The 24,026-nt window shown below is 50.2% G+C and overlaps 1 protein-coding gene and 2 long non-coding RNA genes across 3 annotated transcripts in view; 2 read left to right on the top strand and 1 right to left on the bottom strand.

Moving 5' to 3' along the window:
- Nucleotides 1–3,141, top strand: part of LOC121010362 (uncharacterized) — a 22,259-nt gene extending 19,118 nt beyond the window's left edge. Inside the window, exon 3 of the long non-coding RNA XR_005781123.1 lies at nt 3,030–3,141. This is a non-coding gene — a long non-coding RNA (uncharacterized LOC121010362). The remainder of the gene's footprint in view (nt 1–3,029) is intronic.
- LOC121010361 (uncharacterized) lies at nt 2,965–13,980 on the bottom strand. Its single transcript, XR_005781122.1, has 3 exons — nt 13,611–13,980; nt 3,732–4,511; nt 2,965–3,288 (listed from the first exon to the last, which is right to left on the bottom strand). It is a non-coding gene; the product is annotated as an uncharacterized LOC121010361 (long non-coding RNA).
- HPD (4-hydroxyphenylpyruvate dioxygenase) lies at nt 12,737–24,026 on the top strand. The gene is made up of 14 exons (XM_040443932.1): nt 12,737–12,866; nt 12,984–13,010; nt 13,650–13,712; nt 14,067–14,171; nt 14,749–14,791; nt 14,989–15,071; nt 16,012–16,101; nt 17,101–17,204; nt 17,633–17,710; nt 18,274–18,436; nt 18,570–18,641; nt 21,034–21,156; nt 23,479–23,595; nt 23,687–24,026. The coding sequence occupies exons 1-14, from the start codon at nt 12,864–12,866 to the stop codon at nt 23,795–23,797; spliced, it is 1,182 nt and encodes a 393-aa protein (XP_040299866.1). The 5' UTR covers nt 12,737–12,863; the 3' UTR covers nt 23,798–24,026.

Raw genomic sequence — 24,026 nt, 5'->3', positions numbered from 1 at the left:
TAGGGTTTTAATATGTTTTGATATAAGGTCATCACTTGACATTCCAATCATTAAAATGCTAGGTGTTGGGGCACCTGGGTGGCTCTGTGCTGACAACTCGGAGCCTGGAGCCTGCTTCGATTCTGTGTCTCCCTCTCTCTCTGCCCCTCCCCCGCTCACACTGTCTCTCTCTCTCTCTCTCTCTCTCTCTCTCTCTCAAAATAAAATTTAAAAAAAAACATAAAAATTTTAAAAAATAGGGGCGCCTGGGTGGCGCAGTCGGTTGGGCGTCAGACTTCAGCTCAGGTCACGATCTCATGGTCCGTGAGTTCGAGCCCCGCATCGGGCTCTGTGCTGACGGCTCAGAGCCTGGAGCCTGTTTCAGATTCTGTGTCTCCCTCTCTCTCTGCCCCTCCCCCGTTCATGCTCTGTCTCTCTCTGTCTCAAAAATAAATAAATGTTTAAAAAAAAATTTTTTTAATAAAATAAAATAAAATAAAATAAAATGCTAGGTGTCACAGAAATAACTGGATTTCCTTGTCAGCTACATTACAATGAACTTTACTATCAGATCTTTAACCATGTCCGTTTCTGAGGGTTTTTTGTTTTTTTTTTTTTGTCATTTATAGTTACTGTTCCGATGCTCTTGCGAAACGAGTTTTGTCTTCAAGGAGATTCATGAAAAGGACGGGTTTTTTTGTTTTTGTTTTTGTTTTTGACAAATATGGGTAATTGGTATCTTTAAGATCATAAAACTGAACTGGGTAAGAATTTCCAGAACTAATGGGAAAGCTTCGTTCAAACAGAACAAAAATTAATAATGTAGAACTGAATGAATTAAAGAAGATGACTATAGTTTTATGACTCTGGTTTGAAACATTGCTGGTTCTCTAATGTTTGCTTTTTCAGATTAAGGAAACTTTCTCTTAAGATATCCATGACTTACAGAAATATGATAAAGTATTCTTTTTTATGAGCAAATTGAAACATTTAACTTTTCTCCCTACCTGAACCCTCTAAAATTCAGAAAATCTCAGTGAGTATTCTTTCTTCCTTGGCAATTACAATTATTTGCATAAGTTCAACAAGAATCTGTCCTTGTTTTTTTTTTTAAGTTTATATATTTATTTTGAGGCGGGGAGGGGTAGAGAGAGAGGAGAGAGAATCCCAAGCCAGCTCCACAGTCAGCACAGAGCCCGACTCGTGGCTCGAACCCATGAACCATGAGACCATGCCCTAAGCAGAAATCAAGAGTCGGACACCCAACCAAAGGAGCCACCCAGGCACCCCGAGAATCTGTTCTCCTTGTAACAGGACCCATTAGAAACTTTCATTATTTTACCAAGGCTTTGACTGGAACGTCCTATTTGAGAGAGACATGCATAGACTCAGATGGGACCAGACAGCTCTAAGGAACTAAGGTTGACTATGGAGCCAATGAAGCTCCTTGGAAATGTTGGCCTGATACCTTGCTTACAGAGTTTCCAGCAGCCTTACCTGGTGAGTAAAGAACATCACTTCCTGGCAGGTGCAGAAACCTCAGGATATTTTGGGGATCCCGAGAAGAGAAATTCACCCGCATCTACAGGTATTGCAGGCATGTCTAATGGCAGGTATTTGGATTGGCTTCTGGCCTCAAGAGGCTATTAAAAGTTCAATCTAGGAGGCACCTGGGTGGCTCCGGTGGCTGGGCATCTGACTCTTGATTTGGCTCAGGTCATGATCTCACAGTTCGTGAGTCGGAGCAGCCCCCGCATCGGGCTCTGTGCTGATAGCACGGAGCCTGCTTGAAATTATTGCCCTGTCTCTGCCTCTGCCCCTGCCGCTGCTCATGCTCTCTCTCCCTCTCTCTCAAAATAAAAATAAACAAAGAAACATTAAAAAAGAATAAGTTAGTCTTGATTTGACTATCTCTGGAAGGTGAATTTAGAGAAAAATTATGTTTCAATAACACACCTTCGTGGATGTTAAATTCCAGTTCTGATTGTCTTTGAATGTTTGTTTGCTTAGCTAGACAACTTGGAAACCAGAGAAATTGCCACAATGGCTCATATGTAGACAATCTCTGTGCTTGTTACTCTGTGGGGATAATAAGCAGACCCCATGGGCATATGATTATTTGAACAGCTGGAAAACAGGATGGACTCAACAATTGTATAACTCAACTATCACCTTGACCAATTCTGTGTGGCTGGGATGACACAGTCATTCCTAAAGGCCAGAGCCTACCCTCCTCCACAGGGTCAACTCTGGACTTGTGGAGATCATAGAAGGCCCCACTTTCCTTCTGACTGCATAGAGGATGCCCTTGGGATGGCCTTATCCCCCAGAGGAGTCTTCCCCCATTTGCCAGCAACTTCTCATAATTAGGATATTGTTAAGGCTAGATACCAAACAAAGAGGGCTTCCTGATGGTTTTATCTCTTAACGGTATTTGTCCCAGGAGCTGCATCATTCATGTCAAATTGCAAGTAGAGGCTTTACCCAAGCATGTAGCCGCCACCTTTAATCAAGCCCAGCATGCAGTCACCCACAAATTTAAAGGGAGCCCTCCAAAACTCAATGGCCCCTGATATCCCAACTGCAGCTCAAGAAGGAACCTACGCTTTATTAAAATAGAATGTTACAGGGCTACTGGGTGGCCCAGTCTGTTAAGCATCTGACTCTTGATTTCGGCTCAAGTCATGCATGATCTCATGGTTTGTGAGTTCGAGTCCTACATCAGGCTCTGCGCTGACAGCATGGAGCCTACTTGGGATTCTCTCTCTCTCTCTCTCTCTCTCTCTCTCTGTTCCTCCCCCCCACTGTGCTCTCACTCTCTCAAAATAATAATAAGCAAACTTAAAAAAAAAAAAAACCCAGAGTGTTATATATATACTCCAGATAACCACAAAAATTACTGAGATGAATACTACCCAAATTGGCATGTTAAAGTCTCCCTCCCACTCCATTCATGATTGGTTAAACTCCTGGACTGGAGGAGGATTTGGGTCAAAAGTTGTTTAATTAGGGCTTCTCTTTTTCATCCTAATAATCAGCTTATTTTCCAGATCTCTCTCCGCCTGGTGCCGAGATTCCTTCACGGCCACATGTTTGAGCTGACAGATGATCCTTTCCACTCGGGAAAATCCACACGTGCTATCTGCCTTGGATACAGCTGCCTCTGCCTTTCATAATCCCAACATATAAATTCCCAACCGACCAATGTTGATCCATACGTAGGGACATCTCTACACCCCTCGTTCAGCAGGAAGAAGCCGTTTGAAGATGAGACTTCCACTCAAATGCCAAGGATCTGTCATTGCCGACCTGTCGGGGTGGGGGGATGATCAGGGCCACTTTTAGGCAACAGGCTTGAGCAGTGGAAACCTGAGTGAGGTAAATTAGCCCACAGCCACCGCCCCCCCCCCCCCCCGCCCGTGGGGGGATTTGGGAACTCTTTTTAAAATTGCCACCGGCCTTAACTAACCAATGGGCCATTTACACAGTTACCAAAAAAAAAAAAAAAAAAAAGTTCCCATACGTTCCCATATCTCCGCCTCCCACCCTGTAACTGTGGCCCCACAATACCGCCTGGTGGCAGACCAGGCAGACAGTCTCTCCTTTGCTGTCCTGCCCGCTGCTCTCTTGCAGTGTATTCAATAAATCTCCATCTCCTTTGTTCTGACTTGGGTGAATTCTTTCACCACCCATGCCAGCCCCCACTCTATTGGGACGCCACGGAAACTGAGGTTCAGAGAGAAGTGACTTACCGAAGGTTGCTCAGTGACGGGGCACCCACCTCTGCCTGAACAAAGCCTTCCTCTCCAGCCCGCCAACGGAGCCCCTGCGCATGCCCACAGGTCTCCTAGCTCCCTCCTGGGCCCACCCTGGCCTCCTGCCACGCCTGCCCTTCCGACTCTGCCAGAGGCCAAATGAAGAGGAACTTCTCCAGGTCTTAATGAGTACAACCAGGAAACTGGATTTTTTTTTGTTTGTTTGTTTTTTCCTGCTGCTTGAAAATGGGCTCAGAGGTCATTCCCAAAGCATTTCCCAAAATATCTGAGTAATGACAGCATGGCTGGAAGTGGCTAGCTTGTAGGCTTTGGAGAGAGTCAGGCCTGGTTCATTTCTCAGTTCTGTCACTTTTTCGCTGTGCTCAGACACCTCTCTGAGCCTCTGTTTTCTAATCTGTAAAATGGGGATGTTGATAGCACTTACCTCTGAGGGTTATTTGGGGATTTAATGAGTAAAGAGCACAATATATAATGTGCTTAGCACGGTGCCTGGCACATAAGTCAGTGACCAGAAAATCAGCGTTTTTGTTATTATTATTATTTTAAGGTGCTCTGCCTTCCAAGGTGACAACTTGGAGACAGATCCCATTCCCTCAGCTAAAGATCTTTTCTTAAGTTAAAAACTCAGTCTCAGGGTGCCTGGGTATCTCAAGCAGTTAAGCATCAGACTTCAGTTCAGGTCATGATCTCACAGTTCGCGAGTTCGAGCCCCGTGTCGGTCTCTCTGCTGTCAGCACAGAGCCTGAAAAATAAAATCTTAAAAAAAAAAAAGAAACAAGTCAGTGTCTCTTCTTCGATACACACAAAATACACAGATGACTAACACAAAGTAGATAAATTGGGCTTCATCAAAGTTACAACTTTTGTGTTGCAAATGACACCATCAAGAAAGTGCAAAGAACCCACAGGACGGGAACAATTATTGCAAATCATATATCTGAGAAGGGACTCGATTCTAGAATATAGGAGGAACTCTTACAATTCAATAATTAAAAGGCAAGTAATATAATTTAAAAATAGGCAAAGAGGGGCACTGGTAGCTCAGTCGGTTAAGTGTCTGATTCTTGATTTCAGCTCAGGTCATGATCTCTAGGTTCGTGAGATCGAGCCCTGCTTGGGGCTCTGAGCTGACAACACGGAGCCTGCTAGGGATTCTCTCCCTCTCTCTGCCCTTCCCCCACTCGCCCACACACCTGCACACACACACACTCTCTCTCTCTAAATAAACTTTAAAAAATAAAAATAGGCAAAGGATATGCGTAGAGATTTCTCCAAAGAGGATATGCAAATTGGCAATAAGCACATAAAAATCAACATTACTAGTCATTAGGGAAATGCAAATCAAAACCACAATGAAGCATCACTTCAAGGAAAGATGAAATCTCTAGAATCAAAACGGATGGCCAACAACTGTTAGTGAGGATGGGGAGGAATTGGAACCCTCCTGCATTTCTGGTGAGAATGTAAACGGCTCAGCCACCATGGAAAAGAGTTTGGCAGTGCTCTAAATTTTTTAAAAATGTTTATTTTTGAGAGAGAGAGACAGAGACAGACAGAGACAGAGACAGAGAGAGCACAAGTGGGGGAGAGGCAGAAAAAGAGGGAGACACAGAATCCGAAGCAGGCTTTAGGCTCTGAGCTGTCCACACAGAGCCCGACGCAGGGCTCGAACCCACGAAGCCCAAGATCATGACCTGAGCTGAAGTCGGCTGCTTAACTGACTGAGCCACCCAAGCATCCCTATGTTCTGTCTTGTAACCAAGACTCCCACTTTGATTTGTCAATAAGTGGATTATAGAGGTTAATGAGAAATGCTAACAAACCCTGGTGCACCCATTCAAAGAAACTGGAACCCTCCCCAAATCCACATTTTCAGATGCCAGCCAAGGGCCAACCTTATAAGCACGCCTTTCTAGAACTGCTAGGTTAACTCTTTTCTGCACATGCCCTTTGTCTTGGGCCAAGGCATCTTGAGAACAAAACATCAGTAGGACCCCACGCAGCTGGGTGAGACCAGCACACATCACTGAACTTGGTTATGCCATACTGAGATCTTGGACCCAGGTGAAATGAAACCCACGAATCACAAAGGTTTATCTTAGACAAGGAAATGGCTTCTTAACATTTCTGTACGAGCCTTTCTTTACCTGAGCAGAGGTGCAAGGATTCAGCACAGCACAACTGTGGCCAGTAAGTTGAAGCTGCTTTGAACACCTTCCGGGGCACAGGCAATGAATATCATGATGTCCAGGGGACTCACAGAAGAAGTACAGTCCCAGAGGCCAAACCTGCCCCCCAACCTGAAACAGAGTTTACAGTGTCAGGGCCCCCCTAGGAGGGCGTGTATTTGTCTGAAAGTCTAGGTATCAGGACTCCCCAGATGGGACCTCCTATCCTAGGGTTCTGGCTGCGGTCCAAATAATTCCCTTGAGTTATTACCTTAAGAGGGACTACTTGGGGCGCGTGGGTGGCTCAGTCGGTTAAGCGTCCGACTTCAGCCAGGTCATGATCTCGCGGTCTGGGAGTTCGAGCCCCGCGTCGGGCTCTGGGCTGATGGCTCAGAGCCTGGAGCCTGCTTCCGATTCTGTCTCCCTCTCTCCCTGCCCCTCCCCCGTTCATGCTCTGTCTCTCTCTGTCTCAAAAATAAATAAAACGTTAAAAAAAATTTAAAAAAAAAAAAAAGAGGGACTACTTGAGGCCATCAGTTCCAAGCCAGAACAGTTCTGAAAAGCCAAGACCAGTGATGCTCTCTCCTCTTATCCCCTGAGCCTCCCAGGTACTGGGATTTTGTTTTTCTCTGTTGTTAAAAAGTCACTATGTCCCACTCAGTAATTAAAACTTTAATTCTTGCAGTGCCTGGGTGGCTCAGTTGGTTAAGTGTCCGACTTCAGCTTAGATCATGATCTCATGGTCTGTGAGTTCAAACCCCGCGTTGGGCTCTATGCTGATAGCACAGAGCCTGCTTTGGATCCTCTCTCTCTCTCTCTCTCTCTGTCTCTCTCTCTCTTCTTTCTTCCTTCTTCTCTCTCTCTCTCAAAACCAGAGAATCAGACTATCAGTCAGTTCATTGATGGAAACTACAACTAGTGGAAAAGTCAAATGCAATAATCCATAGCCATGAGATGTCTCCCATCTGCCAGGAGTGGGTGGGAGGGTCACGGTCCTTGTGACATGCCCTCGCCCAACCTGCTGCTTTGGGCAGGAATCACAGTTAGGAAGGCAACGAGTCTGCACCAGAAATAGCCGATCAGCAGCTGAGTTTTAACTTGTGCCATCAGAAAGCAAACCCTTCATCGTGGACATCTGCACAACCAGACGGTCCGGCAGCACCCGTAATGTTTTCACAGCGGCCGCTCCGCAGAGGGGTGTCCCAAATGTGGCCAGCTCATCGAGTGGAGTGATTTCACCTGATTTTCATTCCACACAGCTCGTGATGGGGCTGAAATGGCTCGCAGCAGACAACAGCAGGTGTCAGCCCAGAGTCGGAGCCAGGCAACCAGGCTCTGTGAATTCAGGATTCCAAAAGTCAGTGGCAAAAAAATAAAAAAGGTAACTATGTAATCTGATGGATAAGTTCATTAGCTTCATCGTGGTAAATATTTCACAATGTACGTGTATTTCGTATTTCGTACATTGCATAGCAGGAAACCACATTGTAGACCTTAATTATGGGCAATTTTTTCTAGGGAATTTTTATTTGCCGGTTACACTTCAATAAAGCTGAGGGGGAAATGGCACTGGGTTTTCTTTTGCTGCAGCCAAGCCAGATAGCTTTCCTAACTCTTTCTGTCATGTTGGTCTTAGAGCCCAGGTAGGTGACCTCAAAAGTATACACGTCATCTGGAGTATCATCAGCCTCTAACGGTCAGACAGGCAATTTCACAAGAACTCATTAGCAACCTCAAACTGCTTTAAAAAAAATTTTTTTTAATGTTTATTTAAAGAGAGAGAGAGACAGAATGCAAATGAGGGAGGGACAGAGAGAGAGGGAGACACAGAATCCGAAGCAGGCTCCAGGCTCTGAGCTGTCTGCACAGAGCCTGATGCAGGGCTCGAACTCACAAACCATGATATCATGACCTGAGCTGAAGTCAGGCATTCAACCAACTGAGCCACTCAGGTGCCCCTGAAACTGCTTTTTATAAACCTCAAAAGTGTATCTCCATTTAGAGACTGCTTCTCTTTTTCAGTTCTCGCTCTCTTTTTTTTTTTTTTCCTTAGAATTTCCAAAGGGCGAAAATCATAGTAAGAATCATCAGTTACAGATGATTGTTCTGTTTTCAATACTCGTAAGATTTCAAATTCCAGGCCACCCACGTGGCAAAATACAAGAAAGTTGCATCCCAGTGACTTTTATTTTTTTATTTTTTTGCAACTCTCTCTAATTGGGATGATCCCTCTGGCACTTATGAAATTACAGGCATATAACAGTTTACATCAATTTTAACCATACATCCAGATGCAATAGCTGTAAAATACAAAGGCATTTTAAAAGTTCCTTCTCCTTCATTTTCATTGCAAATTTACTTAAACCCCTAGCAGTAAATTCAGTATTTATGGGGGGGTTGTGGCAGCAGCACCAGCTGGAGCCCCCCCTCTTTTCCTTCCCCCCTGATTTGCCTGAAGCTTTGCTCCAGCTCTGAGAACTGATTTAACTTTTTCCCTCCTGCTTGGAGGAGAGAATAATATAAACTTCCAACATTTTTGGTCCAACCAAAGGCCACCATTGGAAATGTTTGGGCTCTTTCTCCTCCTGCCTTGAGGAGGGAACAAAAACCAAAGACATCACCCCCTGAGATTTCCCCCTTTCATTTTAGCCAGCGCACCCAAAAGAGGCCAAGGGATCCGGCTCCTCAACTCTCCTGGGCTCCTTCTATCACTATCAGATCCCAGAGGTAATCTGTACTTCTTACAGCAGATTCGGCTGTGGCTCAAACAGCTCTTGCAAAAACCACGGGTAACGGCAGAGCCACCCATGCACCAAAGGATGGCTGACCATTCCGGGAGGCCACGCAGGCCACCCCAGGGCCCCTGGGCAGGTACCGAGCACTCAGCAAGGGCTTCAGAAAAGAGCTCCGGGCCAAGGCCGCCTGGGTCACGGTCACAAAGGAAGAAGACAGCCAGTGCTTATCCAGCTAGGAATCTCATGCTCATATCTTAGCAAGGATGTCCCTTTTCCTTCACCCTTCCTTTCCCCAGACAATGCTTGTACCGCATTCCACTTGAGTCAGGATCCATCGAGCACGTCCTATCGCCGCCAGCACGGGTTGGGGGTTCCCAAGGCCACCACCAGGTTTGTTAACGTGCTAGGAAGAGTACAGGCCCCAGCCTATGGCCATACCCACGCCTCAGATGTATTACAGCCAAAGGACACAGGGCCAAACCAGCCCAGGGAAAAGGCACGTAGTTGGAGTCCGGAGGAAACCAGGTACAAGCTGCCAAGGGCCCTCTCCCGGGGGGGGGGGGGGGTGTCCCATGGGATGCACTGATTTCCTCCAGCAAGGGGTTTGTGAAATGTTGTCTACAAAGGAACCTTGCCTGAGCCTCGGATACCAGGGTTTTTACTGGGGGCCGGTCATATGGGCACCCCGCTCCACAGCACAAACCAAAATCCCAGACTCCCAGAAAGAAAGCAGGTGTTTGCTGTAAAGCACATGGCTTATGCAAACAGTTTACACACAAGGAACTACTCTGATCATTTCTGGGGATGGTGGGGACCTTCCTGAAATTCAAGTTTCTCAGTGCCAACCAAGGCTCAACCGTGAAAGCCGGCCTCTCTCCTCAAGCCTGCTGGGTTTACTCTTTTCTGCACACCAGGGCATAGCGGAAGATGAGCCTTCATAGTCCCTCTGGAGAGAAGACTCCATGAGCGAGGCTTCTAGAACCCAGCTCCCAGCTCATATTGGGCAGAAGGAGACAACTCAGAAACAAAGAGCAGAGACGGCCATAACCCAGCCACTGCTGATGCGTTATCCAACTGGGCCCAGCCTGCGAAGGAGAGTCTGGGAGGGAACGTGGGGGCTACAGAAACTGAGCCCTGTGGGCTTTCCCTCCCCAGCCCCGGCGTGTAGCTGAAAGAGGCACCTAGCAGTATATCCAGAGTGTGACTGAGATCCACAGTGTTTCTGGAAGCAAAGTCCAGAGGGTAGGACAAAGCCACCAGCCCTGGCCAGCTGAGCCAGACATCTGCCTCCAGCCCTCTGCTGCTGATAATCTGCTCCCTTGATCTGGTAAACATTGACTTGTGCCTAGGACACCAGTCAGGCCAAGCTCCAGGAGTAGAGGTTCCAGTTGGCCACTCTGCGCACGGGGACAGGATGTTCCGCCTCGGCTGGGGGGCCGAGAGGGCTGCACTGAGGCCCTTCTCCCTTGGTGGAAACTTCTGGCCTGTGAGCTCCACTCTGGGCTCCCTCCACACCATTTTTCTCAGTTAGAAACCTAGACCCAGAGGGCTGAGGTAGACACTGGGGGCAGGCTCGCAAGGCACCCCCAGGAGCGGCAGAACAAGGAGGTAGGATCACCTTGCCAGTCTCCAGACTTGCCCAGAAAACAGAAGAGAGAAGTTGGGAAACGATGTCTGGACTGGTGGAATGAGATCCAATCCCAGAAGCAAATAGGCCAGGGTTTGGATCTCTATTCTTTTTTTTTTTTAATTGTTTAAGTGTTTATTTTATTTTTGAAGAGAGTGAGAGAGAGCACAATAGGGGGGCAGGGCAGGGAGAGAAGGGGACAGAGGATCCATAGCAGGCTCCGTGTTGACAGTAGGGAACCCCATGTGGGTCTTGAACTCAGAAACTGTGAGATCATGTCCTGAGCAGAAGTCAGACGCTTAACCGACTGAGCCACCCAGGCACCCTAATCCCTATTCCTACCAGCTCTGAGACCTTGCAGACACATGTTCCTTCTCTGGGCTTCAGTTTCCCCATCCTTCTAGTGGGAATACCAACATCTCCTATTTGTATAGAAGGCAATGCAGGAATTAAAAGTGCAGGCTTCAAGGGCCCCTTGGGTGGCTCAGTCGGTTAAGTGTCTTGACTTCAACTCCGGTCACGATTTGGCAGTTTGTGGGTTCAAGCCCTGCGTCAGGCTCTATGTTGACAGCTCGGAGCCCAGAGCCTGCTTCAGATTCTGTGTCTCCCTCTCTCTCTGCTCCTCCCCCACTCATGCTCTGTCTGTCTCTCTCTCAAAAATAAATGAACATTAAAACATTTTTTTTAATTAAAAGAAAAAAGTGTAGGCTGTGGCATCAGAATAACCCATTTCATATTCCAGCTGTACCGTGCCCCTTGCTAACTGCATGACTTGGAAAAGTTCTCTAATTGTCCTGGACCCCACCTGAGGGCTGCTGGCTAAGGCTGACCCGTGGCAGGGCTTAGCTAAACCTCAGACCTGGGTCTGGTGAGTTCTTAGAGGGCTTCCTGGAGAAGGTGGCAACTTGAGAACAGCCCGTTGGGAGGGGGGAGCTGCTAGGGTTTGCTGAGGAAGGCGGAAGGGGGGCTCCTCCCTGGCACAAGCCACTCTCTGCTCCCCAGTGAGGAGAGGAAGGCATGGGAGGGAAGAAGGAAAGAGGAGAGTAGCCTCCAGCACTTTCTTACTGTTAGTTTCTCACCTGAAATATGGTAATGTTGGATCAAATGATCCTTAAAGGCATTACCACTCACCCTGATTTGTTTTTACATACTGAAAAGAAAAAGAGGGGGGCTCCTGGGTGGCTCAGTTGGTTGAGCGTTGGACTTCGGCTCAAGTCATGATCTTGCGGTCCATGAGTTCGAGCCCCACATCAGGCTCTGTGCTGATGGCTCAGAGCCTGGAGCCTGTTTTCAGATTCTGTGTCTCCCTCTCTCTCTCTCTGCCCCTCCCCCACGCATGCTCTGTCTCTCTCTCTCTCTCTCTGTCAAAAATAAACTTAAAAAAAGAAAACAAAAGAAAGAGGGGAAAAAAGGCTTGATGCAGGACATTTGGGGAGCCCAAATGCAAGAGGGCAGGGGGTCATAACACAGTCATGAGCCAAGACCGCAAGCATGAGAGACTAGAAAAAGTTTCCAGGCAATGAGGATAGTTGAAAAGTAAGTTCCCTGAGGAAGGATGGCTCAGCAACAGAGGTTCTGGGTACTGGGGTGGAACGAGAGGCGGCAGGCTGTCCTGGGACCCTCAGGTGAATGCCATGGCTGGCCAGCAGCCACCATTCCATCTTTCAGGAAAGTGAGACCTGAGACCTGAGGACGCGGGCGTGGGGCTGCTTAGGAGGGTCCTGGCATTCCTCCTCCGAGAGCCATTAGCTCCACCTTCCCACCAGTCTGCAGATATTGCGAACCTGGGGCAGGGGGCAGGACCATAACCTCTTTCCCAATAATCAGGCTGTGGCAACGCCAAGGCCCCCTATTCTCCATCAGTTGCCGAGAGCCCTAAAGGAACATAAGTAATTATGACCAGCGCTAACAAGTGACCTTTCCGCACGCCAGGCGCTATTTCAAAAACTTATGCTTTATCTCACTTAATCCCAACCATACTATTATGGCTTCCATTTTACACACGGGGAGACTGAGGCTCAGAGGGGTTCCATGACTTTCCCCAGTCACATAGTTTGTAGCAGGGCCAGGATCCAAACCCCATACCCATGCCTCTAACCACCATGGAGTATGACCCTTTTACCTAATTATAAACCATGTACTCGCTATGCATTCAGGGCTTCAAGACCAGCCCCTATCCCCCCTCAAATTCTCCCTAAACAAGAATTCTGGAGCGACCACTGCACTCCATCTGGCCTTGACTTCTGAGCTTTCTATTCTGATGGACAGAGAAAACAGTCCCAGCCTGGGGTACTGGAGTGTGCCCTTGGCTCTTTGCTGTGGCCCTGCGCTGCTGGCTATTGGCCTTGGGGGTCACACCCCTTCTCTGGGCCCGACAGCATCACCCTGTCCAATGAGGCTGCGGCTAGATCAGAGGCTCCCAGGCCTAGGTGCTTCCAGCACTGGGATCAGCTCCCGCCCACCCCTAGGAAGGCCAGGAGCCCAGGGGCGGGACCTGTTCGGAGTTAAATACTTGTGAACAGCACTCCACTGGCCTCTTGTCTCAGTCTTAGAGCAGGAAGTTTGACCTCGATTAATCATGGTAAGTGCCTGCCGGCGGCCATGGCAGCCTCCCCCTGGTGACATCTGCGGTGAGACTTCCAGACACGTGCCTTGTATCTGAGCCTCCGAGTCTTACTGTCCTTTTCTTTCTCCTCAGACGACTTACAGCAACAAAGGAGAGAAGGTAAGCAGGAGGGGAGATGTGGGGTCAGGGCCCCGGGAGACTGGGATGTCAGCAAAGAGCAGGAAGGGAACTTCGGTGGGTGTGTGACGTCCAAGATGCTTGCTCAGGTTCATCTCTGCCCGTCCCTGTCCCCCAAAGACTTAGCAGGACTCAGCCTGGCCTTGCTAAGAAAAATTTTACCTCTTCTTCTTAAATTTCTACCAATCTATTAATCCTGTCTAGAAGTTCTTTCTAGATTTTTTTTTTTAAATATAATCTCTCCCCCGACATGGGGCTCAAACTTATGACCCTGAGATCAAGAGTCATATGCTTTTCCGACTGAGCCAGCCAGCCAGCCCTGGAAGTTCTTTCTAAGGTCTAACTTAAATCCGTGTGGCTGTAGCAAACGGCAGCTCCCCTCTGGGAGACCTGGGCAGGGCTCCTGTGGGGGCTTTCTGATCCTAACCCCCAGGAGCTCAATCTCTACCAGTCTCTACGTGAGAAACGTCTCTTGAGGCTTGGCAAGGCTGCAGGGTGTTTGGTTTCTCGGTTTTGGAATTAAGGCCGGCACAAGGAAAGTGATTAGACGACACCTCTCCATCCGCACTTTTCTAGACCCACCTCCAGAGACTTAGCCTCTCCCCTTCTCTCCTTCTGCAGCCTGCGAGGGGCCGATTCCTCCATTTCCACTCCGTGACCTTCTGGGTTGGCAATGCCAAGCAGGTAAAAGCTGGGGCCGGGAACTGGAGAGGGCAGAGGGCAGGCAAGAGAGCCTCCTGGACAAGGGCGGGCCTCCAGTAGGGCCTGTGATTGGCCCCTGGGTGGGGAGGATCAGGGCCAGTGTTGGGACCATCCCAGGAAAGACAGACACTCTTTGGATCCTAATTACACAATCAGGGCCTCAGACCCCAGCAGGAAACTTATCTGACATCAGAATGGGCCAGGCAGTGGCCTTTCTTCGCAGAACGGACTCTGTGCCTGGGCAACAGGGCAGACAGTCTTAGGGGGACTGGAGGCTCTCAGCTGGGGGCCCCCCAGGCTGGCCCTCAGGAACCCGGTTGTAACTCTGTGACTTAGGCTGCGTCATTCTACTGTAACAAGATGGGCTTTGAACCTCTGGCCTACAAGGGCCTGGAAACGGGTTCCCGGGAGGTGGTCAGCCACGTGATCAAGCAAGGCAAGGTGAGTCGCCACCCCAGGACCCCACTCACCCAGGAGGCTCCCACTTGCCTTCTCTGCCCCTGCTGGTCTCTGAGTCTCCTTAGGGCTCTGGCCTCTGGGTGAAGTAGACCAGGAGGCCCTTTCCCCAGGCCCACCCGGCTCTCTCCCAGGACATCTGGTGGGGCTAAGGGAACATGGGCTGAGAGCCCCTACTCTCCCCTCCACGGGCGCCTTTGTACAACTTGCAACACGGATGTTAATTTCATCTCCTTGGCCTGGCCCACTGCTGGCCTCACAGATGTTCCCGATAAGTTGGCGGAGGCCTCAGACATCAGAACTGAAAGTCCGAGCAGTGCCCTGGTCCCTGGGACCCCTGGGGATTCCCTCCCCTGGGGGGGCCAGAGCCAAGAGCTCAGCTCAGGGAGAAGCTAAGGCAGAGACAGAGCTGGAACCCAGGGTTAAGGAATCCTGCCCGGCTGGGAGGGGTGATGTGGTCCTGGGGTGTCTCCCAGGTGGGCAGGGAGGAGGGGATGGTAATACATTTCCGGGTGCTCTCCTGAGCCACCAGCTACCCCTCCTTTCTCCTCTGTGTTCTTAGATCGTGTTTGTCTTCTCCTCCGCCCTCAACCCCTGGAACAAAGGTAAGGAGGCCCCGGGGGCTCAGGGTACCAGGGGGTGAAGACAAGCTATTGTGGGGGAAGGGTAAGGAACAAAGGACTGGGTCCAGTTCAGGGAGGGTTCCCCAGCCTAGAAGGAGATGGAACCCCGGGACTGACAGTAGAGGGGAGGGGGGAGGGGGCCATGGCTCTAGCGCCATGACCTCCCCTACTGGCCACAGAGATGGGCGACCACCTGGTAAAACACGGCGATGGAGTGAAGGACATCGCATTTGAGGTGGAAGACTGTGACTACATCGTGCAGGTGAGACGGCTTCTGGGCTGCCCTTGGTCTGTCACAGGGTCCCCTGTAGGTCAGGGCCGGAGGACCTGCCGTGTTGGGGTGACAACCCCAGACACTGCTGTGATGCACACCTGAGCTCCACCTTGCCAGCCGCATGTCGTCTCCCCGAGCCTCAGTTTCCACATCTGTAAAATGGGGACAATCAGAGCACCTACCTCACTGAGGTTTACCCCGAGGAAATGAGATCATAATTACGACTTCTCGAGTGCGACTCTGAACCAAACACCCTATTCGAGAAGCAGCTTGGAGGTTCAGAGCATAGACTCCAGAGCCAGACTGCCCAGGTCTGAATCTTATTATCTGTGAGACTTTGGGCAAGTGACTTAACTTCTCTGCGCCTCTGTTTCCTCAACCATAAAATGGAGACACAGTACCTTTCCTGTAATGTTGCTGTGAGGGTGGAAGAGGTTACTACCTTCACTGATGCCTGACATGTGATAAGCACAGCTATGCAGTCAAGTTTTGCTAAATAAATGCAGGAGTCATGCATGTAAGGGTGCCTGGCAAGGGTCTGACACAGGTGCTCGATAAATGCCCGTCGGATTCTTCCTATCCAATCACCTGTTTTACAGATGGGGAAGCTGAGGACTGGAGAGGGGGAAGGGCCACAGAGTGGGTTAGCAGAGGTGGGACACACCCCCACCCCCACCTGGTTTGTCTCTCGTAGCCCCAACCCTGGGGCTGGGTCTCAGTTTCCCTATTTGCCAGACGGGCACAAGGCATGGGTGTCAGGGGCGGTAGCTGAAGCTGGCTGTAGTTCCCGCCCGGGGCTGGAAAAACCGGAGGAGCCTGTGGCAGGACGAGGTGGGGAAGTCCCGCAGAGGCTGGGCCCCAGGGGAGCCGGCAAGGGCTCTGGGAGGGTCCAGCACTTAACCGCCTCCCTGACCCATCTCCTCTGCAGAAAGCCCGGGAACGGGGCGCCAAAATCGTGCGGGAGCCCTGGATAGAGCAAGATAAATTCGGGAAGGTGAAATTGGCTGTGCTGCAGACGGTGAGTTAACTTCGGTGCCCGTACCCCTCCTGCTGTCCGCTCCCCTGAGATGCCAGGATTCCCCACACCATCCCCCCCCCCCCCCCCCCCCAGCACCATCCTACCCTTGTGCCTCGACGCTGACGTTCTCCCTCAAGTCTGACTGCCTGCAAGGCTTGGCCAGCGGCTCATGGGAGCAACTGGTCCCCCCCCCACCTCCAGCTTCCCTTCCTCCCCTGCGGGGTGGGGAGGGAGATGGCAGTGATGACAATGGGATGTAAACGAAAGGCAGGGGCTCTGCAGAAGGGAGTGAGTGGGGTCTGGGGAAGCCCCGCCCTCTTCCAGCTGTGTGACTTTGGACAAAGCACACCACCTCTCTGTGACTCGGTCTGCAGGGCCTGCAGCTGGACCGCGTGTGTGACGCGCGACAGGCTACTTAACTCTTCTGTGCCTCCAGTGTCTTCAACTATAACCCCGGCCAGGGTCATTGCGAGGCTCAGATGAGCTCATTTGTGCACAGCATTTCGAACAACAGTGCCTGGCATGTCGCAGACACTCAGCAAAGATTTCCAAGGCTGTGTTACTGTTGCACAGAGACAATCACAGGTCCCATCACCTCAAGGTTAAATGCAGCTTAAAGATTGTTAAGATGACTGAAAGAACCCTTGGGTACAATTTGATCCAATGCCCTCATCATTCTCACTTAGCCAACATATTTTTCTTGAGCCCCCACTACTTGCCAGGCACTGCCCTAGGTGCTGAGGATACTATGATGAGCCAAACTGCAGCCTTGCCCTCACAGATCCTGGGCCCAGGGGGCGGGGAGGTGGGGGGGTGGGGCAGGCAGACCGTTAAAGTCCCGAACACATGGCAGGTGGCAATTCGTTTCAGAAAGGGGGAGGTGACCATATTGAGCTGGGGTCAGACCCGGGCGGGAGCTGTGTTGGCATCGTGACATGTGGCCCAGCCTCAGTGGGGATGAGGGCTCAGGGGCCAAGCTGCGCTGTTTTCCACCCATAGTACGGGGACACGACACACACCCTGGTGGAAAAGATGAACTATACCGGCCGGTTCTTGCCTGGATTCGAGGCCCCAGCATTCGTGGACCCCCTACTTTCCAAGCTGTGCGTACGCCTCAGGCCCGGGAGAGGGGAGTAGAAAAGGGGGGGGGGGGGGGGAAAGCACTTCCCTGATCCTCCATGCAGACGGGGCTTCTCTGAGGGGACAGAGCATCTGGGAGCCTGCCGGGGAACTCCCGAGGGTCCCCAAGGGTGGCTTGAAGGGGTAGCACAGAGGCTAAGAACATAGGCTCTGGACGAAACTGCCTGGGTTCAAACCGTGGCTCTGTCATTTTACAGCCATTTAACCTCAGCAGTTACTTCTTTTCCCTCTGCCTCAGTTCCCCATTTGTCAAATGGGGCTAGTAAGAGTGTGTGAGCTGACACGAACGGCTGCCTCTGGTAGTCCTATGTCACAGCGAGCTATTACAGTGGGAACGGGGAGACTGAGGAAATAGCCCCATCCTCACCGCCTAACGGCTTCCTTCCCCCAGGCCCAGCTGCAGTCTGGAGATTATCGACCACATTGTGGGAAACCAGCCTGATCAGGAGATGGAGTCTGCCTCAGACTGGTGAGTCCCGGCCCAACCCCTCCGCGCAAAGGAGTCAGGCCCGCCCCCCAGTTCTTGCCTCAACACACTAAAGTGGGAAATGGGGCCACAAGGGCGCAGGAGCCTAGCCTTATGTCACCGAGGCATCTTCTCCCTGTAAAGCCATCACCGTGGAGTCCAGGGGCTTTGTGGCTCAAAGTGATGGAAAGGTCTTCTCTCTGACGAACCTTGGGGAACCTCGGCACAGAGGGGGTCATGGTCCTGGGAGACCTGGAGGCAGTCTGCCACTCCCCAAACAGTGCCCTTGTGCAAATTAGGAGCAAGTGCCCTTCTCAAAGCACTTCTATCTGTTGGACCTTTGCCATACTACACGGGTGTTGTTACAAGACACTTCACTTCCATCCGAAAGAAAACTGTCATAATAAAGGTACAGGTCTATGATGTATATGATGTAAGTGAACAGTGGTTCCTTTTTGGAGCCTGCTCGGGGTGGGGCGGGGGGTATTGTGGAAGGTGGAAATGGAGACAGGGAGCCAGTCCCCGGCTGGCGCTCAGTGCCAGTGGGTCCTTATGCCACCCCGCAGGTACCTGAAGAATCTGCAGTTCCATCGTTTCTGGTCTGTGGACGACACACAGGTGCACACAGAATACAGCTCTCTGCGCTCAATCGTGGTGGCCAATTATGAGGAGTCCATCAAGATGCCCATTAATGAGCCAGCACCGGGCAAGAAGAAGTCCCAGATCCAGGTGGGGCCTTCCCTGGACCCCGGGGGCCTGGTTGGGGAAAAAGAAAGCAAGAAAGAGGTTTCAAGGCTCTTGCAGGGGCTGGGGTGTGGGTGACAGGGGCCAATGACAGTGTTTTCCTTGTTTCCTCCCACAGGAATATGTGGACTATAATGGGGGCCCTGGGGTCCAGCACATTGCTCTCAAGACCCAAGACATCATCACAGCGGTTAGAAGCTCATTCCTGGTCCTAATTCAGCTCCAGAGCCAATCTCTGCAAAATGGAGGAGAGCATGGGGGGCGGGTAGTAGCAATCCTAGGGCGTCTTCACCGGCCCAGATGGCTGGCCCGGCTCCCTGACTGATTGCTGCCACTCCCGTGCAGGCACATCCCCACCCCAGAGAGTTCAGGTTCTCTGCAGAACAGTTTCTCTGCTGGCTTTAAAAGTAGCAGGTGCCAGAGGAAGGAGGTGCCTTCCAAAAGAGGAAGCCTGGATTCTAGTCTTAGTTCTGCAAGTGACTTGCTGTGTGTCCCTGGGGGATACAACCCCCTCTCTGGGCTTCAGTTGCCTCACCTTGAAAATGAAGATATTAGGCTACAAGGTGGATCAGGTCCTTTGAGCCAAATTAAATGTGCCGAGTCTGTGGAACCAGCCCTTGGAGAGACTGGGTCCTACCTATTCCCTACGTGGCAGTACATCAGAGTGGACAGGAGCCTGAACTGCCCCATTCCATCCTGGCCTAACCAGGAATTCACTGTATGACCTTGGCAACTTTGTTCATTTGTTCATTCATTCACCCATCCAATAGATGTGTACTGGGCACCTATTATATGCCAAGCACCCTTTTAGGTACTTAGGATACATCAGTCAACAAAACAATAGTCTCTGCCCTTATGGAGGCACAAGTAAAATACATATATTAGATGGTGAGAGCGCTGTGGAGAACAAAGCAGGGCAATAGGAGAGGGAGGGGGAAGGACACTGCACATTTGATAGGGCGGTCGTGAAAGGCCACACTGAGAAGGAGGCATCTGAGAACACAGGCTTGTAAGAAGGGAAGCCTGTGGACACCTGGGAAAAGTGCCCCAAGCAGAAGAGACAAGCAGGGCAGAGGAAGGTTGAAGGCACAGCCAAGAGATCAGTGCGGCTAGAACAGAATGAGCAAGGGAGAGGAGGTAGGAGATGAGGTCAGAAGGTGGAATTGAGGGCAGATGGTGAGGGCTTTGAACTTGACTCTGAGGACATCACTGTGAGGTAAGCAGAGAAGTGACATGATTTCACCTGTATTTTTAATTTATTTTTTTTATTTTTTAAAGTTATTTATTTATTTATTTATTTATTTATTTTGAGAGAGAGAGAGAGAGCATGAGCAGAAAAGGGACAGAGACAGAGAGAGAATCCCAAGCAGGGAGTCCCAAGCCCCGATGTGGGGCTTGATCTCATGAACCGTGAGAGCATGACCTGAGATGAAATCAAGAGTTGGACGCTTAACCGACAGCCACCTAGGCACCCCTAACTTGTATTTTTTAATTTTTTTAAAGTTTATTTTACTTTATTTTATTTTATTTTATTTTATTTTATTTTATTTTATTTTATTTTATTTTATTTTTGAGAAAGAGAGACAGAGTGTGAGCAGGGGAAGGTCAGAGAGAGAGGGAGACACAGAATCCAAAGCAGGCTCCAGGAGCTGAGCTGTCAGCACAGAGCCTGACACGGGGCTCAAACTCAACGCCCGTGAGATCATGACCTGAGCTGAAGTCGGACGCTCAACCAACTAAGCCACCCAGGCACCTCCTAACTTGCATTTTTTAATAAAATCACTCTGACTACTATGTTGAGAATAGATATTTAATCTCTCAATGCCTCAATGTCCCCAGCTATGAAATAGGGATAATTGTTTGGATACCTCAAAAACTTACTGCATGGACATAATGAGGCAACACACAGAAAGTGCTTGAGATAGATACATAATGAGAATGCCATAAATGTTAGTGATTGCTGTTCTTTTTTAACAAGTTTTTTTTTTTTTTAACATTTATTTATTTTTGGGACAGAGAGAGACAGAGCATGAACGGGCGAGGGGCAGAGAGAGAGGGAGACACAGAGTCGGAAACAGGCTCCATGCTCCGACCCATCAGCCCAGAGCCCGACGCAGGGCTCGAACTCACGGACCGCGAGATCGTGACCTGGCCGAAGTCGGACGCTTAACCAACTGCGCCACCCAGGCGCCCCAACAAGTTTTTTTAATGTTTATTTATTTTTGAGAGAGAGAAAGAAACAGAGTGTGAGCAGGGGAGGGGCAGAGAGAGAGGGAGACAGAGAATCCGAAGCAGGCTCCAGCTCTGAGCTGTCAGCACAGAGCCCAACGCGGGGCTCGAACCCACAAACCGTGAGATCATGACATGGGCTGAAGTCGGGCTCTCAACCAACTGAGTCACCCAGGTGCCCTGCGATTGCTGTGGTTCTAACGGGGCCTACAAGGTCCACAAGAGGAGGGGCATGAGGTCACAGGGATGCATCCTGGCAGGTAGGGGAAGCTAGGATAGGGACTCTGCCTCCTCCTGGCTAGGGGTGTTGAGCATGGAGAGAGGAGACTGACCTTGACCCTACTCTGAGACAGATTCGCCACTTGAGAGAGAGAGGCATGGAGTTCTTGGGTGTTCCATCAACATACTACAAACAACTGCGGGAGAAGCTCAAGTCTGCCAAGATCCGAGTGAAGGAGAACATTGATGTCCTGGAGGTGAGGCGAGTGCAGGATCCTTGAGTTTGAGATGGGGAGAATGAGCCCTGAGTTTCATCTTGCCTCACAAATATTGTCTAAGCCTCTACCCTGCATCAGGCACTGGGACACAAGAGGAAAACCAGACTGGGTCCCTGCCATCATGGGACTTGCAGTCTAGCAGGGAGACAGATAACAAACAAGTAATAACACAAACACCATCAGAGAGAGAGTTGGTGCTGTGTAGAAAGTTAAAACAGGCTACGACAGAGAATGATCTGGGGCTACTGCACCAGAGGTGATCTAGGAGGGCCTCTCTGAGGAGGTGACATTTCAGTAAACTCGAAACAATAAGCAGGAGATGGCTGTGTGAAGGGCTAGGGGAAGAGCAAGCACAAAGGTCGTGAGTCAGGAGCAAGTTCCAAGTGTCTGAGGAATGGAAATAAGGCAAGAACGGATGAAAGGAAGTGTTTGAGGACTGGCCTAGGTCATAGAGGTAGGCTGGGGCTGATTCCTCTTGTAGATTCTTTAGGAGTTTGGATCTTGTTCTTCTATGGCCAGAAACCAGTGGAGGGTTTGGGGGTTTTGTTTGTTTGTTTGTTTGTTTGTTTTTGTGTGTGTTTGTTTGTTTGGTTTGTTTTTAACAGCCTTATCCATATATAGGTCACATAACATATAAGGCACTCTTTAAAAGGATACAATCCAGTGGTATTTTAACTACCCACTATGTTGTGTAGCTATCAACAAAATCAATTTCAGGGCGTTTTTCATCACCCTAAAAAGAAACCTCACACCCCTCATCACCTTCCTCCCTGCAGCCCTAGGCAAGCACTCACCCATCTTCTGTCTCACTGGATTTGCCTCTTCTGGACATGTCATATAAATGGCATCGTACAATATGTGATCTTTTGTGTCTGGCTTCTTTCACTCAGCATTATGTTTTCAGGGTTCATCTGTGTGATAGCAGGTGTCAGTGCTTCTGCCTTTTCGTGGCTGAATCGTAGTCCATTATATGGATATATCACATTTTTCTTATCTGTTCATCAGTTGATGGACATTGGCATGTTTCCACTTTGGGGCCATTGTAAGTAATGCTGCTGTGATCATTCTCATACGAATTTTTGTGTGGACATGTTTTTCATTCTCTTGGGTTTATACCTAGGACTGAAATTGCTGGGTTATATGGTAACCCTATGTTTAACCTTCTGAGGAATCCGCAGTTTTCTTTTTTTTTTTTTTTAATTTTTTTTTCAACGTTTATTTATTTTTGGGAGAGACAGAGCATGAACGGGGGAGGGGCAGAGAGAGAGGGAGACACAGAATCGGAAACAGGCTCCAGGCTCTGAGCCATCAGCCCAGAGCCCGATGCGGGGCTCGAACTCACGGACCGCGAGATCGTGACCTGGCTGAAGTCGGACGCTTAACCGACTGCGCCACCCAGGCGCCCCTATCCGCAGTTTTCCATAAAGGCTGCACTATTTTATATTCCCACCAAGCAACATATGAGAGTTCTGATTTCCACTGGAGGATTTTAAACAGGGGAATGACACCATCCAATTTTTAAAATTATTTTTTATGTTTATTTATTTTTGGGAGGGAGAGACACACACAGCATGAGCAGGGGAGGGCCAGAGAGAGAGGGAGACACAGCAAGCTTCAGGCTCCACACTGTCAGCACAGAGCCAGATGCAGGGCTGGGAACCCATAAATTGTGAAGATTATGACCTGAGCTGAAGTTGGTTGCCTAGCCGACTGAGCCACCCAGGCGCCCTGACACCATCTGATTTTTGAAAGATCCCTTGGATGTCTGTGGGGAGGATGGATTGCAAGAAAGCAAGAGAGAAACATGAGGACCTGTGTAGAGGTGAGGCGACTGGGGTGGTCCAGGACAGCCTTGATGGTGGCTGGCATAGGGACTGAGGCAGGTGGGTGGTAATAGGACAATTTAGGGATCTATTTGGAAGTGTCTAGAACAGCAGGAGAATGGGGTCTTTTCTTGGCTTTCAGGTGCAGGAGCTCTTATGGACTTTCTTTTTTTTGGTTTTTATTTTTTAAATGTTTATTTACTTTGAGAGAAAGAGAGGGAGAGAGAGAGAGGTGGGGAGGAGGAGGGAGACAGGGAGAGAGAGAATCCCAAGCAGGCTCTGTGCTATCAGCTCAGGCCCGGAGGCGGGGCTCGATCCTACAAACCATGAGGTCATGCCCTGAGCAGAAATCAAGTCAGACGCTTATCCCACTGAGCCACCCAGGCATCCCCTTAGGGACTTTCTAAAGACCCCACCGTGCCACGTTAGACGGGTGAGCCAGCCGCCCCCCTAACCCTGCCCCCTGTCTCCTACCTAGGAGCTGAAAATCCTGGTAGACTACGATGAGAAAGGCTACCTCTTGCAGATCTTCACCAAGCCCGTGCAGGATCGTCCCACGCTCTTCCTGGAAGTCATCCAGCGCCACAACCATCAGGTACCACCTGTCTCCGACAGCCCTCGGGAGCATGCAGGGTAGCATGGCTGGCTTTCTGGGCCCGCAGCTCACCTTCTCTCTCCCGCTCCAGGGTTTTGGAGCCGGCAACTTCAACTCACTGTTCAAGGCTTTCGAAGAGGAGCAGAACCTGCGGGGCAACCTTACAGACTTAGAAAACAACGGGATAGTGCCGGGCATGTAGGCCGCGGGTGGACCTAGCGAGGCCCCGCCCGCCTGCGGGCGCCCGGTGGGCCACGCCCCCAGACCTGGAACACGCCCACCCCACCACGTACCCTGAACTGCAAGCCCTCCTTACTGGCCACTCCCTTAGGCCCCGCCCACCAATCCGAAGCACCAGGCTCTGACCACGCCCCCTCGGTCGGGCAGCTCCTTGCTCCCGCCCTCAGAATAAAGCGGACAGGGGTCCCGTG

This window comes from Herpailurus yagouaroundi, unplaced genomic scaffold, assembly GCF_014898765.1.
Source record: "Herpailurus yagouaroundi ecotype Mexico unplaced genomic scaffold, PumYag 191, whole genome shotgun sequence".
Classification (NCBI taxonomy): domain Eukaryota; kingdom Metazoa; phylum Chordata; class Mammalia; order Carnivora; family Felidae; genus Herpailurus; species Herpailurus yagouaroundi.
The sequence above is the reverse complement of the archived record's forward strand: the minus strand, read 5'-3'. Positions and strand labels throughout refer to the sequence as shown.